This window comes from Podarcis liolepis, assembly GCF_965112155.1.
Source record: "Podarcis liolepis genome assembly, chromosome: 18".
NCBI lineage: Eukaryota > Metazoa > Chordata > Lepidosauria > Squamata > Lacertidae > Podarcis > Podarcis liolepis.
In genome coordinates, this window is record NC_139572.1 from 4,997,083 (window position 1) to 5,022,697 (window position 25,615).

General features: G+C 49.4%; 1 protein-coding gene across 5 annotated transcripts in view; it reads left to right on the forward strand.

The window, feature by feature from the left end:
• The window catches only part of FBN3 (fibrillin 3), a 154,221-nt gene that overhangs the window by 106,792 nt on the left and 21,814 nt on the right, over nucleotides 1-25,615 (forward strand). For 4 of the 5 annotated variants that reach the window (XM_083483535.1, XM_083483536.1, XM_083483537.1 and 1 more), the window contains 18 exons: nucleotides 1,018-1,140; nucleotides 1,842-2,003; nucleotides 2,635-2,703; nucleotides 3,825-3,950; nucleotides 4,465-4,590; nucleotides 5,667-5,816; nucleotides 7,317-7,388; nucleotides 8,878-9,003; nucleotides 10,251-10,376; nucleotides 11,618-11,743; nucleotides 12,858-12,974; nucleotides 15,541-15,669; nucleotides 18,058-18,177; nucleotides 20,005-20,130; nucleotides 20,743-20,895; nucleotides 23,121-23,186; nucleotides 23,548-23,673; nucleotides 25,094-25,213. In XM_083483535.1, the coding sequence (XP_083339661.1) occupies nucleotides 1,018-1,140; nucleotides 1,842-2,003; nucleotides 2,635-2,703; nucleotides 3,825-3,950; nucleotides 4,465-4,590; nucleotides 5,667-5,816; nucleotides 7,317-7,388; nucleotides 8,878-9,003; nucleotides 10,251-10,376; nucleotides 11,618-11,743; nucleotides 12,858-12,974; nucleotides 15,541-15,669; nucleotides 18,058-18,177; nucleotides 20,005-20,130; nucleotides 20,743-20,895; nucleotides 23,121-23,186; nucleotides 23,548-23,673; nucleotides 25,094-25,213 (2,163 nt within the window). The remainder of the gene's footprint in view (nucleotides 1-1,017; nucleotides 1,141-1,841; nucleotides 2,004-2,634; nucleotides 2,704-3,824; nucleotides 3,951-4,464; nucleotides 4,591-5,666; nucleotides 5,817-7,316; nucleotides 7,389-8,877; nucleotides 9,004-10,250; nucleotides 10,377-11,617; nucleotides 11,744-12,857; nucleotides 12,975-15,540; nucleotides 15,670-18,057; nucleotides 18,178-20,004; nucleotides 20,131-20,742; nucleotides 20,896-23,120; nucleotides 23,187-23,547; nucleotides 23,674-25,093; nucleotides 25,214-25,615) is intronic. The other variant, XM_083483539.1, reaches the window with a different exon arrangement.

A 25,615-nucleotide genomic window follows, 5' to 3' on the forward strand; every position in this document is an offset into this window, starting at 1 on the left:
TGAAGCACCACTTTAGCTAATGGGGCCTCCCGCTGCCGCCGCGCGATTTCTGTTCTCAACCTGAAGCAAAGTTCTTAACCTGAAGCACTATTTCTGGGTTAGCGGAGTCTGTAACCTGAAGTGTATGTAACCTGAAGCGTATGTAACCCGAGGTACCACTGTAATAATAATAATAAATTTTTATTTATACCCCGCCCTTCCCGGTTCAAAAACTGGGCTCAGGGCGGCTAACAACAAATTTAAAACACTTAATTGTAAAAGCAGCATAAAATACAGTATAAAAACATGAAGAACAATAAAAATCAAAAATCAATTTAGGGGAAATTTATGAATGTTTCTACTATACAGTGGTACCTCAGGTTAAGTACTTCATTCGTTCCGGAGGTCTCTTCTTCACCTGAAACTGTTCTTAACCTGAAGCACCACTTTAGCTAATGGGGCCTCCTGCTGCTGCCACACAATTTCTGTTCTCATCCTGAAGCAAAGTTCTTAACCTGAAGCACTATTTCTGGGTTAGCGGAGTGTGTAACCTGAAGCGTATGTAACCTGAAGCGTATGTAACCCGAGGTACCACTGTAATAATAATAATAAATTTTTATTTATACCCCGCCCTTCCCGGTTCAAAAACCGGGCTCAGGGCGGCTAACAACAAATTTAAAACACTTAATTATAAAAGCAGCATAAAATACAGTATAAAAACATGAAGAACAATAAAAATCAAAAATCAATTTAGGGGAAATTTATGAATGTTTCTACTATACAGTGGTACCTCAGGTTAAGTACTTCATTCGTTCCGGAGGTCTCTTCTTCACCTGAAACTGTTCTTAACCTGAAGCACCACTTTAGCTAATGGGGCCTCCTGCTGCTGCCACACAATTTCTGTTCTCATCCTGAAGCAAAGTTCTTAACCTGAAGCACTATTTCTGGGTTAGCGGAGTCTGTAACCTGAAGCGTATGTAACCCGAGGTACCACTGTATTTGAGACCTTAAAATTCTTATAACGCTTTCACCTTTCAGACATCAACGAGTGCGCCGATCCGGTGAACTGCATCAACGGGCTTTGTGTCAACACACCTGGAAGTTACCTGTGCAACTGTCCCCAAGACTTTGAGCTCAACCCCACGGGAGTGGGCTGTGTAGGTAAGTCTGACCCCCGACATTCGGAGCCTCTCCTCTTCCAGGTTTCGCCCGGCAACCAGATAGCACCGTTTCCGTTGGGGTTTGGTCACTGTTGGCAAATAAGTCCGCTCAACGGGATCATATTTCTTTTGTGTGAAATATTTTTATTTGCTTTCATTATTTCAAATTTACATCCAAACAGCTTGTATAATCGTTTTGTGAGATTCTCCGAATCTCATAGCTTCTCCCCATCCCGTACATGGGTCCTTAAATTAGAATTTAAAGCTACATATCAGTACATTCTCCACAATGTCCATTTTTCCAAATTATCCATAGTCTTTGTTACTTTACAAGTGTTTCTTAAAGTCCAGCTAAAGTTTTAATTTACTAACAGTGGTCTCCTAGGTAAATTATACATTTTCCCCATTTATTTATTTTTAAGCCCTTGTCGTCTTAATTCCTCTTTCTTTCTTTCTTTCTTTGTTTTTTTGCTATTATTTAAAAAAATTATTCACATAACATACATTCTTTACAACAAACAACTCCAAAATAAGCAGACAACTCCAAAATAAAATTATATGTAACTATTAAAACTCTCGTCTTTCCCTACAATCCCTAACAGAAATGCTTCAGGTTTTTCAACAAATGTTAAATGGAACATTTTCTTCAATTGGTTGTAAATCATTTCCCCAAATTTTTCCTCTTCATCCTTCATGTTCCAGATACTCGCGTCGGGAACTGCTTCCTGGACACGCAAGATCGGGGCGACGGCGGGATCTCTTGCAGCGCGGAAATCGGTGTGGGGGTCACCCGGGCTTCATGTTGCTGCTCGCTCGGCCGGGCATGGGGCAATCCTTGCGAGCTCTGCCCGCCAGCCAATACCAGTGAGCAGAGTCCATCTATGTTGTATTGTTTTAATGTGTCGTAAACCACTTTGGAAGGGACGCGGGTGGCACTGTGGGTTAAACTACAGAGCCTAGGACTTGCTGATCAGAAGGTCGGCGGTTCGAATCCCCACGACGCAGTGAGCGCCCGTTGCTCTGCCCCAGCTCCTGCCAACCTAGCAGTTCGAAAGCATGAAGTGCAAGTAGATAAATAGGTACCACTCTGGCGGGAAGGTAAACGGTGTTTCCGTGCGCTGCTCTGGTTTGCCAGAAGTGGCTTACTCCTGCTGGCCCCATGACCCGGAAGCTGTACGCCGGCTCCCTCAGCCAGTAAAGCGAGATGAGCGCCGCAACCCCAGAGTCGGCCATGACTGGGCCTAATGGTCAGGGGTCCCTTTACCCTTTACCTTTAAACCACTTTGAGGTTTTTCCCATTAAACTATAAAGTGGTATAGAAATAATAATAATAATATATGTCACTTGTACAACTTGGGGGAAAAGGTGTCATATAAATGTAATCAATATGCAAAATATAATCAATATGCAAGAAAGGGGAGCGGGACGGACAAGGCCTGCAAGCCCTCTCGGCTTTCCAGAATCAAATCTCAGTAATGTGCATCTTCCTCTACAGCGGAATACAAGACTCTCTGTCCCGGCGGCGAAGGATTCCGTCCAAACCCCATAACAGTCATTCTGGAAGGTAAGGACAGCCAAGATCCTTGCTCACGGCTGGGTTATTCTTCCAGGTTCAAATCCCTGCGATGGGGTGAGCTCTTGCTGCTCTGCCCAGCTCCTGCCAACCTAGCAGTTCGAAAGCACACTGGCGCAAGTAGATAAATAGGTACCACTGCAGTGGGAAGGTAAACAGTGTTTCTGTGCGCTCTGGCTTCCATCAGTGTCCCGTTGCACCAGAAGCAGTTTTGTCCTGCTGGACACATGACCCGGAAAGCCATCTACGTACAAACGCCGGCTTCCTCGGCCTGAAAGCGAGATGAGCGCAACAACCCCATAGTCGCCTTTGACTGGACTTAACCATCCAGGGGTCCTTTACCTTTTACCAGTGTACAGTGGTACCTCGGGTTAAGAACTTAATTCATTCTGGAGGTCCGTTCTTAACCTGAAACTGTTCTTAAATGTTCTTATTTTAAATTGCAAAACAGAAAATTTAGGGACGTGGGTGGCGCTGTGGGTTAAACCACAGAGCCTAGGACTCACTGATCAGAAGGTCAGCGGTTCGAATCCCCAAGACGGGGTCAGATCCCATTGCTCGGTCCCTGCTCCTGCCCACCTAGCAGTTTGAAAGCACGTCAAAGTGCAAGTAGATAAATAGGTACCACTCCAGCGGGAAGGTAAACGGCGTTTCCGTGCGCTGCTCTGGTTCGCCAGAAGCGGCTTAGTCCTGCTGGCCACATGACCCGGAAGCTGTACGCCGGCTCCCTTGGCCAGTAAAGCGAGATGTGCCCTGCAACCCCAGATTCGACCACAACTGGACCTAATGGTCAGGGGTCCCTTTACCTTTACCTATATATATGGACATGGCTGAGTTGGGTCCATTCACTTCAATGGGCCTACTCTTCCTCAATTTTGGCAATGCCCCTGGTTTCTACCCCACCAGTCGCAACAGGCACTAGCCACCACTGGTCAGGTGGGTAGCTTAGGGGGCAAAAGATAAGCCACACCCAGCTCTGCCCTCTGGCACGCTTGCCACCACTCCCCACCCTCCGGTTTTGACCACCAGAGGCAGCTGCCCCACTCTGCCAAACGACAGGGCCGGCCGTAACCATCGACACCCTTTTTTTGTTCCTTTTCTCTCCCACACAGATATCGACGAATGTCAGGAGTTGCCGGGCCTCTGCCAAGGCGGAAACTGTGTCAACACCTTTGGAAGTTTCCAGTGTGAATGCCCCTTGGGCTACTACCTGAATGAAGACACACGCATTTGTGAAGGTACACCCCCAGAGCAAACGGTGCCGAAGGAGTGACTGTTGTGGCTGGGCTTGTGGAGAAAACAAATAATAATTCCCTTGTTAAAATGGGAAGCTGAGGTGTTCCCTCAAACTTCGGGGCACTCCACTGTCTGTCTGTGGAGAAGCTAATAATAATAATAACAACAACAACAACAACAACAACAATAATAATAATTTATTATTTACCGTATTTTTCGCTCTATAGGACGCACCAGACCGCAAGACTCTCCTGGCTTCAGCAGAGAGGGAGAGCTGCGCAGCGCCCCTTCAGCGAGGCGGGAGGAGAAATGGAAGGGGCTCCGTTTCTCCTGCCGCTTTGCTGAAGGGGCGCTGAGCAGAGAGGGGGAGAATTTGTTTTTCTTGTTCTCCCCCTCTAAAACAAGGTGCGCCCTATGGTCGGGTGCATCCTATAGAGCGAAAAATACAGTATTTAAACATCGGGACCCTCCCATTGGCTTTCTCCCTCTCACCTCTCTCTCTCTCTCTCTCTCCAGACATTGACGAATGTTCGGCTCACATTGGAATCTGCGGTCCGGGGACCTGTTACAACACCCTGGGGAATTACACCTGCGTTTGCCCACCAGAGTACATGCAAGTCAATGGAGGAAACAACTGCATGGGTAAGAAGGAAGGGATTGCCTACCACAGAGGGGAAGGGAGGTGGGTGGCGCTGCGGTCTAAACCCCGGAGCCTCTTGGGCTTGCCGATCGGAAGGTCAGCGGTTCGAATCCCCGCAACGGAGCGAGCTCCCATTGCTCTATCCCAGCTCCTGCCAGCCTAGCAGTTCGAAAGCACGTCAAAGTGCAAGTAGATCAATAGGTACCACTGCGGCGGGAAGGTAAACGGCATTTCCATGCGCTCTGGGGCTGCAGGGAAAAGGGAAATAGGACGCAGCGCTTAAAAGAATTGAGGACTCGGTCGCAAGGACGTCCGGAGACCCTATCGGGCTAAGGGGCATTCACCTTTGGGTTTATAAATCATTTAATGTGTCAAGAGGAATGGATGTCATTAATATTGCCGTTACAGTGGTACCTCGGGACTCTCAAGACTCTCCTCCAGCACCAGAATTCAAAAGCATCCATTCTTCGGCGATCAGCCTTCTTGATGGTCCAGCTTTCACTTCCATACATCACATTGTGGTTGCTTGGACACCCACAATGGTGTGATTGCGGGGGCCAAGCACCCACAAAGTCAATAAGAGACAGGCAGCCTCTGCAGTGCTGCCTCAGAGAGGAAAGCGGTTCAGCTCTGCAGCCAGCCAGCGAGGCATCCTTTTTCGGAGCGGGGGCGGCTCAGATGCCGAGGCAAGTGTCTCCCTGCTTCCGAGTCTGAGATCATATCCGTGGAAAAGGGTGCCTTGCTGGCTGTGGAGAGAAGGAGGGAGAAAAGGTGCCACCAAAATGCAGACTTGCGCCAGCCTGAACGAGTGTTGGATGAGCCAGTGTGGTGTAGTGGTTAAGAGCGGTAGTCTCGTAACCTGGGGAACCGGGTTCGATTCCCCGCTCCTCCACCTGCAGCTGCTGGGTGACCTTGGGCCAGTCACACTTCTCTGAAGTCTCTCAGCCCCACTCACCTCACAGAGTGTTTGTTGTGGGGGAGGAAGGGAAAGGAGAATGTTAGCCGCTTTGAGACTCCTTAAAGGGAGTGAAAGGCGGGATATCAAATCCAAACTCTTCTTCTTCTTCCGCCTCTCCAGATATGAGGAAAAGCCTCTGCTACCGGAACTACAATGACACCTGCGAGAACGAGTTGTCTTTCAACATGACCAAGAAGATGTGCTGCTGTTCATACAACATCGGGAAGGCCTGGAACAAGCCCTGCGAGCCCTGCCCCACACCAGCCAGCTGTAAGCCAGCAGCCCCACACGACATGTTCTCGAAAACCACACACCAAGTTTTCCGTGGCTTCCCCGGTCACCGAAATCTCCCATAGCGTCTTGCTTAGAGTTACCGGTCATCTCTCACACCTAGCACTGCAAGAAGTAACTTTGTCCTTGCAGCTAGTCACAGCGGGGAGACATGGATAATCCATTGGGGGACAGGGGGTGGGCGGGTGTGGGGGACTCCCTTGTCCTGACTGGGGTAACCGTGCCCCCGAAGGACCGGGTGTGCAGCCTGGGAGTCATTTTGGACTCACAGCTGTCCATGGAGGCACAGGTCAGTTCTGTGTCCAGGGCGGCTGTCTACCAGCTCCATCTGATACGCAGGCTGAGACCCTACATGCCTGTAGACTGTCTCGCCAGAGTGGTGCATGCTCTGGTTATCTCCCGCTTGGACTACTGCAATGCGCTCTATGTGGGGCTACCTTTGAAGGTGACCCGGAAAGTGCAATTAATCCAGAATGCGGCAGCTAGACTGGTGACTGGGAGTGGCCGCCGGGACCACATAACACCGGTCCTGAGAGATCTGCATTGGCTCCCAGTACGTTTCCAAGCACAATTCAAAGTGTTGGTGCTGACCTTTAAAGCCCTAAATGGCCTCGGCCCAGTAGACCTGAAGGAGCGTCTCCACCCCCATCGTTCAGCCACTGAGGTCCAGCTCCAAGGGCCTTCTGGTGGTTCCCTCCCTGCGAGAAGGTTACAGGGAACCAGACACTACCGAGAAGGCCCTCTGCCTGGATCCCTGTAACTTGGCTTCTCACAATGAGGGAACTGCCAGAAGGCCCTCGGTGCTGGACCTCAGTGTCCGGATAGAACCATGCGGGATAGTCCAAGCAGGAGATAACCAGAGCATGCACCACTCTGGTGAGACAGTCTGCGGGCAGATAGGGTCTCAGCCTACATACCAAATGGAGCTGGTAGACAGCCGCCCTGGACACAGAACTGACCTGTGCCTCCATGGACAGCTGTGAGTCCAAAATGATTCCCAGGCCGCGCACCTGGTCCTTCAGGGGCACAGTCACCCCATTCAGGACCAGGGAATCCTCGACACCTGCCCGCCTCCCGTCCCCCCAAAACAGTACTTCTGTCTTGTCAGGATTCAACCTCAATCTGTTAGCCACCATCCATCCTCCAACTGCCTCCAGACACTCACACAGGACCTTCACCGCCTTCACTGGTTCTGATTTGAAAGAGGTAGAGCTGGGTATCATCTGCATACTGATGGATACCCAGCCCAAACCCCCTGATGATCTCTCCCAGCAGCTGCATGTAGATGTTGAAAAGCATGGGGGAGAGGACAGAACCCTGAGGCACCCCACAAGTGAGAGCCCAGGGGTCTGAACACTCATCCCCCCCCCACCACTTTCTGAACATGGCCCAGGAGGAAGGAGTGGAACCACTGTATGACAGTGGTTGTAATGTAATGAGGTGTATGAGCAAATCTTTCTTTACCGCTTCCTCTTGTAGCTGAATACCAGATCCTATGTGGCAATCAAGCCCCTGGATTCATCATTGATATTCACACTGGGAAACCAATTGGTAAGTCAACCCCAAACCCCAGCCTCCTCTGTTCATATTTTCTGCTGATAACATTCTCCTTTGGGCTTTTAAATGTGCGAATCTTGTCTCTTTGCCAAAACGGAGCTAGCAGGAAAAGCAGATCTTGCGTCATCAACTCTCGAAAAGTGTGCTTTTGCAGGGGGGAAAGTCAAAGGCAATACCTATATATATATATATATATATATATATATATATATATATATATATATATTTGCTTTCGTAGATTTTCACGGGTACAGGAATGCAGGTTTTGGTGTCTTCGGGTGTCTTCCCGTGTAAGAGTTGGGGTGTCTAGGCGACGTTTCGACGAGGTCTCACTTGTCATCTTCAGGCTGGTGCTTTCGGCTTCTTGTTACTGGAACAGAGCAGGATCTCAGTGTTTGAGTTCCTATAAATACTGTTGAGGGGGTGTGGTGTATATAATTTTCAGTAAATAAGCATAATACGAAAGAATTAACAGTAACAAAAACAAACAAAAGATAAAACCGAAAAAAAGATAGAAAAAAGGAAAAAATAAAAACATACAATACAGGATAATGCCACTTAATTACCATATTTTTTGCTCTATAAGACTACTTTTTCCCTCCTAAAAAGTAAGGGGAAATGTGTGTGTGTCTTATGGAGCGAATGCAGGCTGCGCAGCTATCCCAGAAGCCAGAACAGCAAGAGGGATTGCTGCTTTCACCGCGCAACGATCCCTCTTGCTGCTCTGGCTTCTGAGATTCAGAATATTTTTTTCTTGTTTTCCTCCTCCAAAAACTAGGTGCGTCTCTGCCCTGTAGCCTGACCAGTTATGACTAGTTGGAGTCAAAGATCTAAAAAAAGAAGAAGTGTAGTTTTGCACCCTCTGACCAGCTTCTGTCATCATCAATCCAGAGACCCAACAAATCATTACAAAGCAATGCACAATTCAGACAGCCTACCTCCAGGTTAAACAAGCATTTTGTTCAGAATATAGGGATCATTGGTTCTTGCGACCACCAATAAAAACTTTGCCACTGCTAATGTTCTAGCGTTTGTCCGGTCTTCCAATAGGAACCTGACATAGCGAGCCTCTGATTTTGCCGAGAAAGATACCAGCAAGGGTAATATCAGTTCAGCCCTGGCTTGCTCATTTTTTCACAGTGCAGCAAAATATGTTTTATGGAATCGATGTCTTGAGCACGCGAGCAAAGTCTGTCCTGGTAGGGGACTCCTCTCAACCTGCCAGCCAACACTGCAGAAGGAAAGGCGTTTAGTCTGGCTTTGGTGAAAAGCCTTCGATAATTTGGTACTGTCAGGTTTTTAATGTAAGAGACCAGCTTCTCTTTTGATTTGAAATCTTCGTTTTGGGCTTCTCAGAAGTATGTAAGGGCAAGAAAAGGCTGGAGGGGGTGAACGCTGGACCGCAATGGTGCCCACCCGAGAGGGGCCATAACTGCGGTCCGGCACGCTCCAGCTGGGGAAAAAATCACTGCCTTTCCTGCAGATATTGATGAATGCAGCGAGATCCCCGCCATTTGCACCAACGGTGTCTGCATCAACCAGATCGGCAGTTTCCGTTGCGAGTGCCCCATTGGCTTCAGCTACAACAACATCCTGCTCATCTGCGAAGGTAAGGGCTGTGGTTCACGGGGAATGAGACCTATGGGGCTAGGTAGATAGATAATTTATTATGGTCGGAGATCAGCTTATGAAGCACACTTGAGGGTACAGTTCCAGAAGGAAAACAGACAATTAAAACAACGTACAGTGGTAGGGATGCGGGTGGCGCTGTGGGTTAAACCACAGAGCCTAGGACTTGCCGATCAGAAGGCCGGCGGTTCGAATCCCCGCGATGGGGTGAGCTCCAGTTGCTCGGTCCCTGCTCCTGCCAACCTAGCAGTTTGAAAGCACGTCCAAGTGCAAGTAGATAAATAGGTACCGCTCTGGCGGGAAGGTAAACGGCGTATCCGTGCACTGCTCTGGTTCGCCAGAAGCGGCTTAGTCCTGCTGGCCACATGACCCGGAAGCTGTACGCCGGCTCCCTCGGCCAGTAAAGCGAGATGAGCGCCGCAACCCCAGAGTCAGCCACGACTGGACCTAATGGCCATGATTCCCTTCACCTTTACCTTACAGTGGTACCTCGGGTTAAGTACTTAATTTGTTCTGGAGGTCCGTTCTTAACCTGAAACTGTTCGTAACCTGAAGCACCACTTTAGCTAATGGGGCCTCCCTCTGCTGCCACACCACTGGAGCACAGTTTCTGTTCTCATCCTGAAGCAAAGTTCTTAACCTGAAGCAGTATTTCTGGGTTAGCGGAGTCTGTAACCTGAAGCGTATGTAACCTGAGGTACCACTGTACAACAATAAATTTATAAATGCGATGAGCGTATAGACACTTAAAACTTTGAGATAAACTACGGCAGATCCAGAGTTACCCATGGAATGAATTTTGGGGGTTTTCTTAACGAACTAGTTTGAGTCGGGAGATGGTCTACGCCTACAGATCTGTACACAGAATCTAGCAACCATCCGGGTCGTCTTCTGATCTTTGCCTAACAGGAAAAGGTCAAATTTTTGCTTTTCCGGGAGGTCAGCGAGCCTCACCAGCAGCGGATCAATGGTCTTACTACGTGCCTCTTCATAAAAGGGACATCTGAAGAACAAGTGCTCTGGGCTTCCTATCTCCAGGGTCGGTGGCGTGCTGGTTCCCCAGTTTGGGGGGTGGGGGACAGAGGTGGCAGAAAGGGCAGCTGGAAACATGAAGGCACTGTCACTGCGCATGTGCTGGCGAGCGCATTGCTTGGAAGAGCCCGTGCCCCAGACAAGTGGGATGAATCATGTGTTGCATCTGGCCGCCCCCTTTCCAATCCCTTGCAGACATCGACGAGTGCAGCAGCGGCGAGAACCTCTGCCAGAGAAACGCCGATTGCCTCAACAGCCCGGGAAGTTACCGGTGCGAGTGCTCTTCCGGATACAAGCTCTCGCCCAGCGGAGCCTGCGTGGGTAAGTCGGGAGGTGTTGCTTTGCACCCCGGACCCGGGAGCGGGGGGCTTCACTTGGGGTAGTCGAACAGCCACCTTCCCTTTAACTCCAGGCCTGTGCGATCTCCCTGGAAGGAGAGAAAAGGAGGCAGAGAGCAGCTTGTCAGGGGCCGGACTGAGGAGGAATCCTCCTATACTCCCCAGAGAAGAAGGAGACAGTATAGATTTAGAACAGTGGTTTGCAGAAGGGCACAGTTCAGAGGCTGCAGAGAGGAGAAGCTAGGAAATATTGGGAGAGGAACATCAGGAAGAAGAAGAAGCACCAGGGGAGAGACAGTTAACAGATTCAGTGTCTCTTGGAAGCATTCCTGATCCCTGCCACCCTCTCCCAGGACCCAGCGTGCCTTGAGAGTAGCAGAACAGAAAGCTCAGAGGCTGAAAGTGCAGATCAGCCAGTGCAGGGGTGACGTAGAATAGGAGGGACTGAGGGGGTGGGACGTTACTCAGAGCAATGCCATTATCTAAGAGAGACCTCATTCCTTCCTGTCTCTCTGTGAATATTGAATAAACTACATGGTAAGAACTCTTTTTGTTTATCTGCTTCTTGGCACCCCACAGTGAGAGGGATAGGATTCCCTGAAGCCTTGACACAACCTCTTGATCCCCTTACACACACGCACACACACACGTGGATCTAGCCCATGTTGTTGTTGTTTAGTCATTTAGTCGTGTCTCACTCTTCATGACCCCCTGGACCAGGGCACGCCAGGCACTCCTGTCTTCCACTGCCTCCCGCAGTTTGGTCAAACTCATGCTGGTAGCTTCGAGAACACTGTCCCACCATCTCGTCCTCCGTCGTCCCCTTCTCCTTGCGCCCTCCATCTTTCCCAACATCAGGGTCTTTTCCAGGGAGTCTTCTCTTCTCACGAGGTGGCCAAAGTCTTGGAGCCTCAGCTTCAGGATCTGTCCTTCCAGTGAGCACTCGGGGCTGATTTCCTTCCGAATGGAGAGGTTTGATCTTCTTGTAGTCCATGGGACTCTCAAGAGTCTCCTCCAGCCCCAGAATCCAAAAGCATCCATTCTTCGGCGATCAGCCTTCTTGATGGTCCAGCTCTCACTTCCATACATCAGGATCATCCTACACGAGAGTAGGATGATCCTAACAGCAGGTTGCCCTCTGCATTCCAGAGAGGTCGTACCTGAGATGCTGGCTTCTCTCGGTCACTCACCTGGGCTGTCTGTTTCCTGCCCTTGTTTCCCCAGGCCGCAACGAGTGCCAGGAGATCCCCAACGTCTGTAGCCACGGCGACTGCGTGGACACGGAAGGGAGCTACCTCTGCATCTGCTTCAACGGGTTCAAGGCCACTGGGGACCTCACCATGTGCATGGGTGAGTAGGGATCTTTGGGCAGAAGGAATCCTCTTCTCCCTCTGGCCTGTCTTCATGCTGCCGATTTTGCAGTTGAGCAGGGGAACTCACTGCCACATGACGGCCACCAATTTGGATGGCTTTGAAAGAAAAAGAAAGAAAATGAATTGGACGGAAAATGTGTAAAGAAAAGAAGAAGATTGGCAGAATGAATTATTGAACTATGCAGGGCAAATTATTATCCCAAAAAGGGCAATTGTTTAAAGCATATTTTTTAAGCTTTGTGTACAGATTTGTTTCCCTACTATAACTTGTAATAAGATGAAGAAGGTTTTAAAATTGGATTGTTAAGTATATAAGGTTTTATGGAAGTGCATAAACAAGTATATTATAATGGAACCAAGAGAGGGAATGGAGGGAAGTTGATCAAAATTTATGGTTTGATTTAGTTATGGGTGTTGTTGTTGTTTTTTTTGGTATTGTTATTTTTGGAAGATCAATAAATTGTTATCAATTGTATCTCAGGCCATTTGCCCATGTTTCCATGCAACCAGTCCATGCAGAATGTAGGCACCCTATATATAGAATGGAGCAAACCAGTGATATTTTAGGGAGCAGGCTAGCAGGCGGGGCCCATGACTTACATCCTAGGAGCCTACACAACACATGTTGCTGGATGTAGGTTTTATTTTATTTGTTTTTTATCTTATATTTTGGAAATGTACATCCAGTGTTTTTTTTGGGGGGGGGGAGATTGGGGCCCTAAGCTTGTTTAGCTTATACAGTGGTACCTCAGGTTAAGTACTTAATTCATTCCGGAGGTCCGTTCTTAACCTGAAACTGATCTTAACCTGAAGCACCACTTTAGCTAATGGGGCCTCCTGCTGCCACCGCGCCGCCGGATTTCTGTTCTCATCCTGAAGCAAAGTTCTTAACCTGAAGCACTATTTCTGGGTTAGCGGAGTCTGTAACCTGAAGTGTATGTAACCTGAGGTACCACTGTACATAAATCTGGCACTGGCTGTATACAATGCAGAGTTAATCATTCTGGGTTGTTCTTAGGATTGCTTCAGCGGCTCTGAAGTGCATCAATCGACGTCACATCAATCCCCTCTCGCTGTTTTTGCATCCACAGACATCGACGAGTGCGACCGCCAACCCTGCGGGAACGGGACGTGCAAGAACACAGTCGGCTCCTACAATTGCCTCTGCTTCCCCGGGTTTGAGCTAACCCACAACAACGACTGCATGGGTAAGAGCAAGGGCAGGGACCCAAGGACCGAGTGTGGCCCTCCAAGCCTTCCCGCCTGGCCCTCAGGACTCTCCACAGGCCACACCCCCTTTCCTAAGCCACACCCCTCGCTGATCCAGCTTCACATCCTCCTCGGACGTTTTTTTCTGGAATAGAGTCGCAGAAACGTAGGCCTATAGAGTTATAGACTCATCAAACTGCAGACTTGGAAGGGATAATAATAATAATTTATTATTTGTACCCCGCCCATCTGGCTGGGTTTCCCCAGCCACTCTGGGCGGCTTCCACAAAAACAAAAAATACACTAAAATATCACACATTAAAAACTTCCCTGAACAGGGCTGCCTTAAGATGTCTTCTGAATGTCAGGTAGTTTATCGCTTTGACATCTGCTGGAAGGGCGTTCCACAGGGCGGGCGCCACCACCGAGAAGGCCCTCTGCCTGGTTCCCTGTAGCTTTGCTTCTCGCAATGAGGGAACCGCCAGAAGGCCCTCGGCGCTGGACCTCAGCGTCCAGGCAGAAGATCCATAGGGTCATCCAATCCAAACCTCTTTAATGCAGGAATCAATAATAATAATAATTTATTACTTGTACCCCTTCCATATAACTGGGTTCCCCAGCTGCTCTGGGAGCCTTGCAGCAAAACATAAAAGAACACAACAAAATCTCAGGCATTAAAAGCTTCCCTATACAGGGCTGCTTTCAGATGTCTTCTAAAAGTCAGATAGCGGTTTATTTTCTTGACATCTGGCCTTCCACGAGAAGGGTGCCACCACCGAGAAGGCCCTCTGCCTGGTTCCCTGTAACCTCACTTCTGGCAGTGAGGGAACCGCCAGAAGACTCTTGGAGCTGGACCTCAGTGTCCGGGCTGGATGATGGGAGTGGAGACGCTCCTTCAGGTATACAGGGCCATTTAGGGCTTTCAAGGTCAGCACCAACACTTTGAATTGTGCTCGGAAACGTCCTGGGAGCCAGAGCATAGATCCTTTAGGACCAGTGTTACATGGTCCCAGCAGCCACTCCAAGTCACCAGTTTATCAGCTGCAATCGGGATTAGCTGTAGTTTCCAAGTCACCTTCAAAGGCAGCACTCAAAAGCACATCAGTGCAAGTAGATAAATAGGTACCACTGTCGCAGGATGGTAAACAGCGTTTCCGTGCGCTGCTCTGGTTTCCGTCACGGTGTCCCGTTGCGCCAGAAGCGGTTTAGTCCTGCTGGCCGCATAAACCAGAAAGCTGTCTGCGGACAAACACTGGCTCCCTCGGCCTAAAAGCGGAGATGAGCACCGCAACCCCATAGTCGGACTGGACTTGACTGTCCAGGGGTCCTTTACCTTTACCTTTGATGATGATGATGATGATGATAATGATAACAACTAGGACTAGCCGCCTCAGAAACAGTTTCTATCCAAATGCAATTTTGGTTTTAAACGCAGTGTAAGGTAGTCTCTGTGGGAGTATATTGTATTCAATTATGGGGTATCAGAGTTTTTAGGGGTTAACCAGGCTGGGATAGCAGGCTTCTTGGTTTTTGAATGTCTGATGTAGATTTTTTTCAATTTCGTTGTTCTGTATGGGACAATGATAATGATAATAATAATAATAATAATAATAATAATAATAATAATAATAATATCCTGCCCATCTGCCTGGGGTTCCCCCAACCACTCTGGGTGGCTTCCAATATCTATAAAAACATAATAAAACATGACACATTAAAAATCTTCCCCTTCAGGGCTGCCTTCCAATGTCTTCTAAAGCGAATGAATCAAAGCTAATGCGATTCTAAACTCCCAGAATGCCTCTGGATAGAGGATGCAGAGATTTGTGTAGAAACCAGTAGGTTTTCCCATCGATCCCTTCCACCTTTGCCTCTGGCCTCGCCCGCCCCAGCTCACGGCCCTCGGGAGGATATGTCAGCCCTTGGGTTGTGAACCATAGCTGTCAAGCGTCCCTTATTTGGCGGGACAGTCCCTTATCCCAGTGCTGTGTCCCACTGCTGTCCCTTATTGATGATGTTCCTTAAATTCCCCGGGTTTCAAAGGAAGCAGCTCCTCTCCCTCCCTCCCTGCCGGCCAGGGAGGAGGGAGGGTCCAGCTGTGTTGCTTGGCTGCGTTGCTCACCCAATAAGGAGTCTAAGAACGACTGTGGGGGGTGGAGCTTGCATGCCTTGTGCCGATCAAATCGGCCGCGTTGCCTGGGGACTCGCCTTTGCTCAGCGCTTCCCAGCGGAGAGATGGCGGTGGTTTCCCTTGCTGCATCCCCTTTGCCGGGTTGCTGCGCTGTGGGAACCACCGCTTGAGGCTTCGTTTGGCTGCTGGCTGGGCTTTCTGCCTTTGGCTCAGAGGGGCTCAGAAGTCGAACATACCTGTGCCCGGAAAATCCCTTATTTTGGCTGCTGATCCCTTATTTCCGAGGCTGCTGGTCCCTTATTTTCAAATCTGTGACAGCTATGTTGCGAACTGCTCTAGATTCCTGCGGCAGGAGGTGGCTCGGCTCTTACGGGGACGCACTTTGCCGGCACAGCTCCTGCTCACGTTCTCTCTCTCCCCCCCCCCCCCCGCAGACATCGACGAATGCTCCTCTCTGGCAGGGCAGGTGTGTCGGAACGGTCAGTGTATCAACAACATCGGATCTTTCCGGTGCCTCTGCCAGGAGGGCTACGACCACACGCCGGACGGCAAGAACTGCGTCGGTGGGTGTCTTCTGGTTCCTCTCCCTGGAGGCCCCCCAGGAAGGGTGGGGTGGTCCAAGCAGGGTGGGACGTTCCCAGAGGGAATCCATCCCACCAACCAGCAACAAGGACATCTCTTTCTGGAAGAGGGCAGGGTGGCCTCTTCGCTTCCAGACTCTCGAACGAGGCATAGGATCACAACAATGAGAAATCGAGCCTTTAGTGTCATTGGCTCAGTCCTGCGGAACTCCCTGCCACTCGAAATTCAGCAGAGCTTTTGTTATATTCCATTTGTTTTATTCATTTATAATGATAAAAAATAATGACCGTATTTTTCGCTCTATAAGGCACACTTTTCCCCTCCTAAAAAGTAAGGGGAAATGTGTGTGCGTCTTATGGAGCGAATGCAGGCTGCGCAGCTATCCCTCTTGCTGTTCTGGCTTCAGCGATAGCCGCGCAAAGACTCTTTCAACAACATTTGATTCAGAATATTCTTTTTCTTGTTTTCCTCCTCTAAAAACTAGGTGCGTCTTATGGCCGGGTGCATCTTATAGAGCGAAAAATACGGTATATACTGCAGTGTCTTTAAAAAATATATCAGAGCGGTTTACAGCAATAAAATATAACAGTACAATTTAAAAAAATATATATTTAAAAGGTCAAAAATAGACACCGTTGTGGAGGGATGCATTCTTAAGCGCCTACATCGCAGAAGAGTTTCCAGCAGGAGTTTAAAAGCTGGCAGAAAAGGTGCCTCCTGAATTTATAGTGGCAGGGAGTTCCGCAGGACTGGGCCAATGACACAAAAGGCTCAATTTCTCATCGTTGTCCAGTGAACTTCACCAACTCAGGGAAAGACCCAAGGGTATTCCTGCATCTCTGCGATCGAACTGGGATGTAAGGGATCAGGCAATTTGTTGAGGTACCCTAGCCCTAAGTGTCCAGGGCTTCCTAAATGAATGCAAGGGCTTTTAATCTGACCAGCTGTCATGGAGGCAGAGGTGGGGTTGGAGGGACCAGCCGGGGAAACCCCACGGAAACCCCCAGGGGAAGAAGGCTCAGGGCCCGGGGACTGGTGGCAGGACAACGACGAATGGTCAGAGGCAGAAGGAGGAACAGACTAGGAGGAATAGGTGTCTGTGTCGGAAATCAAGCCTATCTCGGGAGTAACTGGCAACACTCCCAGGCACCCGGCTTGGTCTCCTGTTGACCTCCCTGGCTGCATTCCCAGCAAGATCCAGGCTAGGTCGCGATAGGCGATTCTTCTCAGCGTGAGAAGAACACACCCCCTCCCTCCTGCTCTCCTTGCAGGGAAAAGGAGATAGACAGAAAACGTTTTTACATGCTTTTACAGTGGTGCCTCGCAAGACGAAATTAATCTGTTCCTCGAGTCTCTTCGTCTAGCGGTTTTTTCGTCTTGCGAAGCAACCCTATTAGCGGATTAGCGCTATTAGCGGTTTAGCGGCTATTAAAGGCTTAGCGGCTATTAAAGGATTAGCGGATTAGCGGCTAAAAGGCTATTAGCGGCTTAGCGGCTTAGAAAAATGGGGGGGAAGCGGAAAAAAATCGGAACACTTGCAAGACGTTTTCGTCTTGCAAAGCAAGCCCATAGGGAAAATCGTCTTGCGAAGCAGCTCAAAAATGGAAAACCCTTTCGTCTAGCGGGTTTTCCGTCTTGCGAGGCATTCGTCTTGCGGGGCACCACTGTATTTCTGTCTTTGAAGCATTACAGAAAACATGACTGCTCTCTTCAAGCTCCAGCAGTCGAGAGACAACAGCTTCTTGTACTTCCTGTACAAGAGCAAGAGGAAGAGCTCATATTACACTCTGAGCTAATTCCGGTGCATCGCCCTGTGTTTTGACTGTCCCTCTGTTTCCCACGGAACAGTTCCAACATTCCATCATGTGATGTTTTCAAGCTAGCAGTCGGAAGGTGATGTGTGAACAGGGTTTAGTGAGAAGTCTAGAATCAGAGGGATGCGGGTGACGCTGTGGGTTAAGCCACAGAGCCTAGGATTTGCCGATCAGAAGGTCGGCAGTTCGAATCCCCGCGACAGGGTGAGCTCCCGTTGCTCGGTCCCTGCTCCTGCCAACCTAGCAGTTCGAAAGCACGTCAAAGTGCAAGTAGATAAATAGGTACCTCTCCAGCGGGAAGGTAAATGGTGTTTCCATGCGCTGCTCTGGTTCGCCAGAAGCGGCTTAGTCCTGCTGGCCACATGACCCGGAAGCTGTACGCCGGCTCCCTCGGCCAATAAAGCGAGATGAGCGCCGCAACCCCCGAGTCGGTCATGACTGGACCTAATGGTCAGGGGTCCCTTTACCTTTTAGTAGAATCAGAGGCAGAAGCTGGAGCCCCATTAGGTGACTCCCAACATCTCCACACTGACCCTCTTTCCTTCTTCCTCCCAGACATCAACGAATGTGTCAGCCTTCCCGGGACTTGCTCTCCGGGGACCTGCCAGAACCTCGAAGGCTCCTTCCGTTGCATCTGTCCGCCGGGTTACGAGGTGCAAAACGACAACTGCATCGGTAAGTTTCATTTTTGAAGCTGTCCCAGAAACTCCAGCGGGTGCAGAATGCTGCAGCAAGGCTCCTCACGTGGTCTCTGCCATGGGAGCATATTCACCCAGTGCTTTTCCGGCTGCACTGGCTCCCGGTAGAGTACAGGGTCAGATTTAAGGAGCTGCTTTTGACCTTTAAAGCCGTTCACAACTTAGGACCCTCGTAACTACGGGACCGCCTCTCCCGGTATGCCCCACGGAGAGCCTCAAGGTCCATAAACAGCAACACCCTAGTGGTCCCGGGCCCTAAGGAAGTCAGATTAGCTTCAACCGGAGCCAGGGCCTTCTCAGTGATGGCTCCGGTCTGGTGGAACGCTCTGTCTCATGAGACCAGGGCCCTGCAATATCTGATTTCTTTCCGCAGGGCCTGTAAGACAGAGTTGTTCCACCTGGCCTTTGGCTTGGAGCCAATTTGATTCCCTCCCCCTCTTTATTTTTCCTCCTGTGATGAGGCTCCATCTTAATATTTTAATGTTTCAATATTTTAATGTTGTATTTTAATCTTGTTTTTAAGTTGTATTCATTCAACTTGTTTTTATTATTGCTTGTTACCTGCCCTGAACCCGGCCGTGACTGGGAAGGGCGGGGTATAAATAAAAATTATTATTATTATTATTATTCAAAGCTCTTTCTTCGCTGCTTCTCCACGGTTTGTTGTGGCTGAAGCCGCGCTTGGTAAACCTTGGTTTGTTTTTGCTGCAGAACATCTTGGGGAGTTTGAATAAGGCAAAATCGACGAGATATAAATTGTTGTGCCCAATTAAATTCTACTAACTGAAATGAGTGGATCTAAGTTAAGAACGTGGGCAGCAGCTGCCTAGTCCATCTACCTCAATGTCGTCTACACAGACTGGCAGCTGCTCTCCAGGGTTTCAGGAAAAGGAACATTCCCAGCACAGCTGGAATCGAACCTGGAGCCTTCTCCATCCAAAGCCTTACCACCAAGCTGGGCACCCAGTTAGTCATGTCCTTTAATTCCACCGGGTCTACTCTGAGTAGGGCTAACACTGGACACATCTGCCAAAATAAGCTGGGGAAATGATTTGAAGAAAACTGGTCCATAAATACACATACAGTCGTGAATTGGATCTCAAACGCCTTGGCTCCTGAACAAATCGAAACCCAGAAGTGAGTGTTCTGGCTTTCAAAGGAATTTCGGAAGCCGGATATCTGGCGCGGCTTCTGATTGGAGCCAATCGGAAGCCGTGCCTTGGTTTTTGAATGGTTCCAGGGGTCAAATGGAATCGTGGGACGCATTCTGTTCGAGACCAAGGTAATAATAATAATAATAATAATTTATTATTTATACCCCGCCCATCTGGCCGGGCCTCCCCAGCCACTCTGGGCAGCTTCCAAAAAAAATACTAAAATACTGCAATACATCAAACATTAAAAGCCTCCCTAAACAGGGCTGCCTTCAGATGTCTTCTAAAAGTCTGGTAGTTGTTGTTCTCTTTGACATCTGGTGGGAGAGCGTTCCACAGGGCAGGTGCCACCACCGTGAAGGCCCTCTGCCTGGTTCCCTGTAACCAACTTCTCTCGGGGGGGGGGGACCGCCAGAAGGCCCTCAGCACTGGACCTCAGTGTCCAGGTAGAACGATGGGGTTGGAGACGCTCCTTCGGATACGGCTGTATATTTGTGTTGCAGCTGACTCACCTCTGACCAGAGTAGACCTGTTGGTGTCAATGGACCCAAGGCACCCTTTCATTTCACTTTGAGAAGGACTAACATTGGAGACAACCCGTTGTTTCTTAAGCTGCTTTAACCAGACGCCTGTTTTGTTGGTGCGAACAGATATCAACGAATGCGAGGAGGAGCCTAACATCTGCCTCTTCGGGACCTGCACCAACGCACCTGGAAGCTTCCAGTGCATCTGCCCACCTGGGTTTGTGCTCTCCGACAACGGCCGACGCTGCTTCGGTGAGTGGCTAGCCAGTGGCACGGCTTTCCCCATCCTGCCCTGGCCGGATGTCCATCCACCCCCCCTCCTCTGGGACCATACTATCCTCTTGGTGGTTTTTAAAGGTAAAGGGACCCCTGACCATTAGGTCCAGTCGTGACCGACTCTGGGGTTGCGGCGCTCATCTCGCTTTACTGGCCGAGGGAGCCGGCGTACAGCTTCCGGGTCATGTGGCCAGCAGGACTAAGCCGCTTCTGGCGAACCAGAGCAGCGCATGGAAACGCCGTTTACCTTCCCGCTGGAGCGGTACCTATTTATCTACTTGCACTTTGACGTGCTTTCGAACTGCTAGGTTGGCAGGAGCAGGGACCGAGGAACGGGAACTCACCCCGCCATTGCGGGGATTCGAACCGCCGACCTTCTGATTGGCAAGTCCTAGGCTCTGTGGTTTAACCCACAGTGCCACCCGTGTCCCAGTAATAGGTTTAATAATAATCATAAATAATAATAGTAATAGGTTTAATAAGCCCTAATAGGTTTACAGAAAAGATTAAAGAATGAAATTATCACCAGGGGCGGGAATGAACAGCAATAATATAGGGCCCATGCCCTGCTTTTCCTCCGCCCTGCAGACACCCGGCAAAGCTTCTGTTTCACCCGCTTCGACAACGGCAAATGTTCCGTGCCAAAGGCCTTCAACACCACCAAGGCCCGGTGTTGCTGCAGCAAGATGCCCGGGGAAGGCTGGGGAGACCCTTGTGAGCTGTGCCCGCAGGAAGGCAACGGTAGGTGACGCAGCTGGGCTGGCCTGGCATGGAGAGAGTTTGCAGGTGAACTGGATTTAGGGCCGGCCCACCTATCAGGTGGTGTGAAGCAGCTGCCGCAGATGGCATAATCCCAAAGGTCAGCACCCCACCTGCCAGTAGAGAAGCAGTGCGCACAGCTCACAGACCCTCCAGGTTCCCCTGTTTTCCAGAGACAGTCCTGGATTTACAGAAGTTGTTACGGTTTCTGATTTGATCCCGGAATGTCCTACTTTTCCTTAGGACGTCCTTATTTTCATCAGAGAAAGGTTGGAGGGGATGGAATAGGACGTCCCTATTTTCATGGGAGAAATGTTGGAGGGGATGGAATAGGACGTCCCTATTTTCATCGGAGAAATGTTGGAGGGGATGGAATAGGACGTTCTTATTTTCATCAGAGTAATGCTGGAGGGGACGGAATAGGTCAGGACATCCCTATTTTCGTTAGAGAAATGTTGGAGGAGATGGAATAGGACATCCCTATTTTCATGACAGGAGTGCCTGGTGTGCTCTGGTCCATGGGGTCACGAAGAGTCGGACACGACTAAATGACTAAATATCAAAATTTTCATGGGAGAAACATTGGAGGGGATGGAATAGGACGTCCCTATTTTCGTTAGAGAAACGTTGGAGGGGATGGAATAGGACGTCCCTATTTTCATCAGAGAAATGTTGGAGGGGATGGAATAGGACGTCCCTATTTTCATCAAAGAAATGTTGGAGGGGATGGAATAGGACGTCCCTATTTTCATCGGAGAAATGTTGGAGGCGATGGAATAGGACGTTCTTATTTTCATCAGAGAAATGTTGGAGGGGATGGAATAGGACGTCCCTATTTTCATCAGAGAAATATTGGAGGGGATGGAATGGGATGTCCCTATTTTCATCGGAGAAATGTTGGAGGGGATGGAATAGGACGTTCTTATTTTCATCAGAGTAATGCTGGAGGGGACGGAATAGGTCAGGACATCCCTATTTTCGTTAGAGAAATGTTGGAGGGGATGGAATAGGACGTCCCTATTTTCATGACAGGAGTGCCTGGCGTGCTCTGGTCCATGGGGTCACGAAGAGTCAGACATGACTAAAAAACTAAACAACAAAATTTTCATGGGAGAAACGTTGCGGAGGGGATGGAATAGGACGTCCCTCTTTTCATGGGAGAAATGTTGGAGGGGATGGATTAGGACGTCCCTATTTTCATGGGGGAAACGTTGGAGGGGATGGATTAGGACGTCCCTATTTTCATCGGAGAAACATTGGAGCATATGGAACATTGGAACATCCCTCTTTTCATGGGAGAAATGTTGGAGGCTGTGGAATAGGATGTCCCTATTTTCGTCAGGGAAATGTTGGAGGCTATGAGCTCATGTGATCATTCGCAGAGACAGACAGGCAGATGCAACCAACCAAGCCATACTCAGAGCTGACGATTGAGCTGAATGCATTTAAAGTCTAGACTCTAGCGATTTCAGCGGAGCTCTTCTGAGTTTGGCTTAACATCAGCAAGCACACAATGCTGGCATCTTCCGTGTGCACCTAAACAACCTCAGACTGGCCTCTTCTATGATTTCCACTGGTAATTCATTCCAGAGAGCCAGAGCTGCAACACGAAAAGCCCAAATAAGATTTGTTGTTGTTTAGTCGTGTCCAACTCTTCGTGACCCCCTGGACCAGAGCACGCCAGGCCCTCCTGTCTTCCACTGCCTCCCGCAGTTTGGTCAAACTCATGCTGGTAGCTTCGAGAACACTGTCCCACCATCTCGTCCTCTGTCATACCCTTCTCCTTGTGCCCTCCATCTTCCCCAACATCAGGGTCTTTTCCAGGGAGTCTTCTCTTCTCCTGAGGTGGCCAAAGTCTTGGAGCCTCAGCTTCAGGATCTGTCCTTCCAGTGAGCACTCAGGGCTGATTTCCTTCCGAATGGAAAGGTTTGATCTTCTTGCAGTCCATGGGACTCTCAAGAGTCTCCTCCAGCACCAGAATTCAAAAGCATCCATTCTTTGGCGATCAGCCTTCTTTATGGTCCAGCTCTCACTTCCATACATCACTACTGGGAAAACCATAGCTTGAACTATACACACCTTTGTTGGCAAGGTGATAGCGGCAGATAAAAGCACCATGGGTTTTCACAACTGAGCCCTGCTCAGAGTAGACCCATTGAAACGAAAGAGCAAAACAAGCATACTTCATTTCCCCTCTCTCTCTGCAGTTGCTTTCCAGGAGCTGTGCCCGTACGGTCACGGTGCGATCCCTGGACCCGGGGATACCAGGGAAGGTGAGTAACAAAAAAAAACAGGGCCTTTGCGGTGGTGGCTCCCCGATTATGGAATGCTCTCCCCAGAGACACTCGGCCTTTTAAGCAGAGGCCAAATGGGATTCCTTAGCTGTGATTGCAGGGGGGTTGGACTGGATGATCTGCAGGTCATCCCTTTAAAACTGTGATTCTACTCATCGAGTAGGAATCCCATTTCTCGCCACTTGAATCCCTCGGTTCGGGTCCTGGCCCTCTGATCGTGGATCGGGAAGCCTGTGGCCCCCAGGATCCGTGCGTGTTTGTCCCCAACCACGGGCCACGTTGAGCACGGAGCAGGCAGAGGACTTTATTGAGCCGTTCACGGTGTTGCTCCCTTTTCCAGATGTGAACGAGTGCTCCGAAAACCCGGGCATCTGCATCAACGGGAACTGCATCAACACGGACGGCTCGTTCCGTTGCGAGTGCCCGTTTGGCTACAACCTCGACTACACCGGAGTGAACTGTGTGGGTGAGTGGGGGGGGGAATGTATATGGGGTGCAAAACAGGTAGGGGTGGAATACCTAAATACCACTTCATCACCTTTCCCCATTTATACAGTGGTCCCTTGGTTCTCAAACTTAATCCGTTCCGGAAGTCCGTTCCAAAACCAAAGCATTCCAAAACTGAGGCATGTTTTCCCATAGAAAGTAATGCAAAATGGATTAATCCGTTCCAAACTTTTAGGAACAACCCCTAAAACGGAAATCGAACATGAATTTTGCTATCTAACGAGACCACTGAGCCCTAAAATGAAAGCAGTAAACCAGGCTGCAGTCTACTGCATATCATATTACCCTCCATTTATCCATAAACTTCTGTTTCCTCCTATACAGTGGTACCTTGGTTCTCAAACTTAATTCATTCTGGAAGTCCGTTCCAAAACCAAAGCGTTCCAAAACCAAGGCGCGCTTTCCCATAGAAAGCAATGTAAAATGGATTAATCCGTTCCAGACTTTTAAGAACAACCCCTAAAATGGCAGTTGAACACAAATTTTGCTATCAAATGAGACCATTGATCCATACAATGAAAGCAATAATCAATGTACTGTACTATAAAAGAAATAAGACGGTATTGTAGATGATAAAAATTAAAATATTTGTTTTTCTTACCTGCACTGATGATAGTCATTGTTTGGATGCGGGGCTTTTATCCATTTCTACAGCCACATAATCAATCAATCAGGAGCTGAACTGGGTCACAAAAACAAATGAACTGAAAAAGCCTCAAAAACGAAAACACAAAATATATAGCAGAAACAGAAGCGCCAAACTTAATCCGTTCCGGAAGTCCGTTTTGCCTTCCGAAATGTTCGAAAACCAAGGCGCAGCTTCTGGTTGGTGCAGGCGCCCCGGAAACAATAGCCGACAGCTACCTCAGACGATCCAAAAAACGTTTCCAAACCGGAACAGTTACTTCCGGGTTTTTTGGCGTTTGGGAACCAAGGTACACAGACAGCACCCCACGCCCCCAGGACGTGTGCCACACCCCTGTGGGCAGCGTGTGATGCCCCGGGATGCACGCCAGCCACACACCCGCCTGCTCTGTGCCCCCACCCCCTTGCTGGAACTTGAAGCTCTGCCACTGCCAGGATCCATCTTGGGCAGGCTGGCCGAAGGCTGGCTGCGCTACTGTGGGGGACAAGCCCCTCATGAAATAAGCATGCTGTAAGATCTGGGCTCCCTCCGTGCAGACGGAAGGAGTAAATAGGTGAACAAAGCATATTTCTGAAAGCTACGGCAGTCTCGGCCGCGTCTCAATTCTCCAAAGGACCACAGACCCCGGGTGAGTGCCCGGGACCCCCTGGGCTCTTGCCACCGCTCTTGCCAATATTGACTAATGTTCCCCCTGATGTTTTCTTTTTTTCCTCTTCCTTCCCTACCACCCCAGACACGGACGAGTGCTCCATCGGGAACCCCTGCGGCAACGGGACGTGCACCAACGTGGTGGGGGGCTTCGAGTGTGTTTGCGGGGAGGGGTTTGAGCCGGGACCTATGATGACCTGTGAAGGTTAGTGGGGACTTGGCAGGGAGGCGGGTTTTTGCTTGAGGGTTTGACGCTGCTTTTATAGGCATGTTATTATGTGACAGCTGCATATTCTTGCATTGCCAGGGGTTGTATTAAATCGGGGGTCATCAAACATTTTCAGCAGGGGGCCGGTCCACTGTCCGTCAGAACTTGTGGGGGGCCAGACTATATTTTGGAAAAATAATAATGAATGAATTCCTATGCCCCACAAATAACCCAGAGATGTATTTGAAATAAAAGGGCACATTCTACTCATGTAAAAGCACACTGATTTCCGGACCGTCCGCAGGCCGGATTTAGAAGGTAATTGGGCCAGATCCGGCCCCCAGGCCTTAGTTTGCCTAAAGGTAAAGGAACCCCCTGACCATTAGGTCCAGTTGCGGA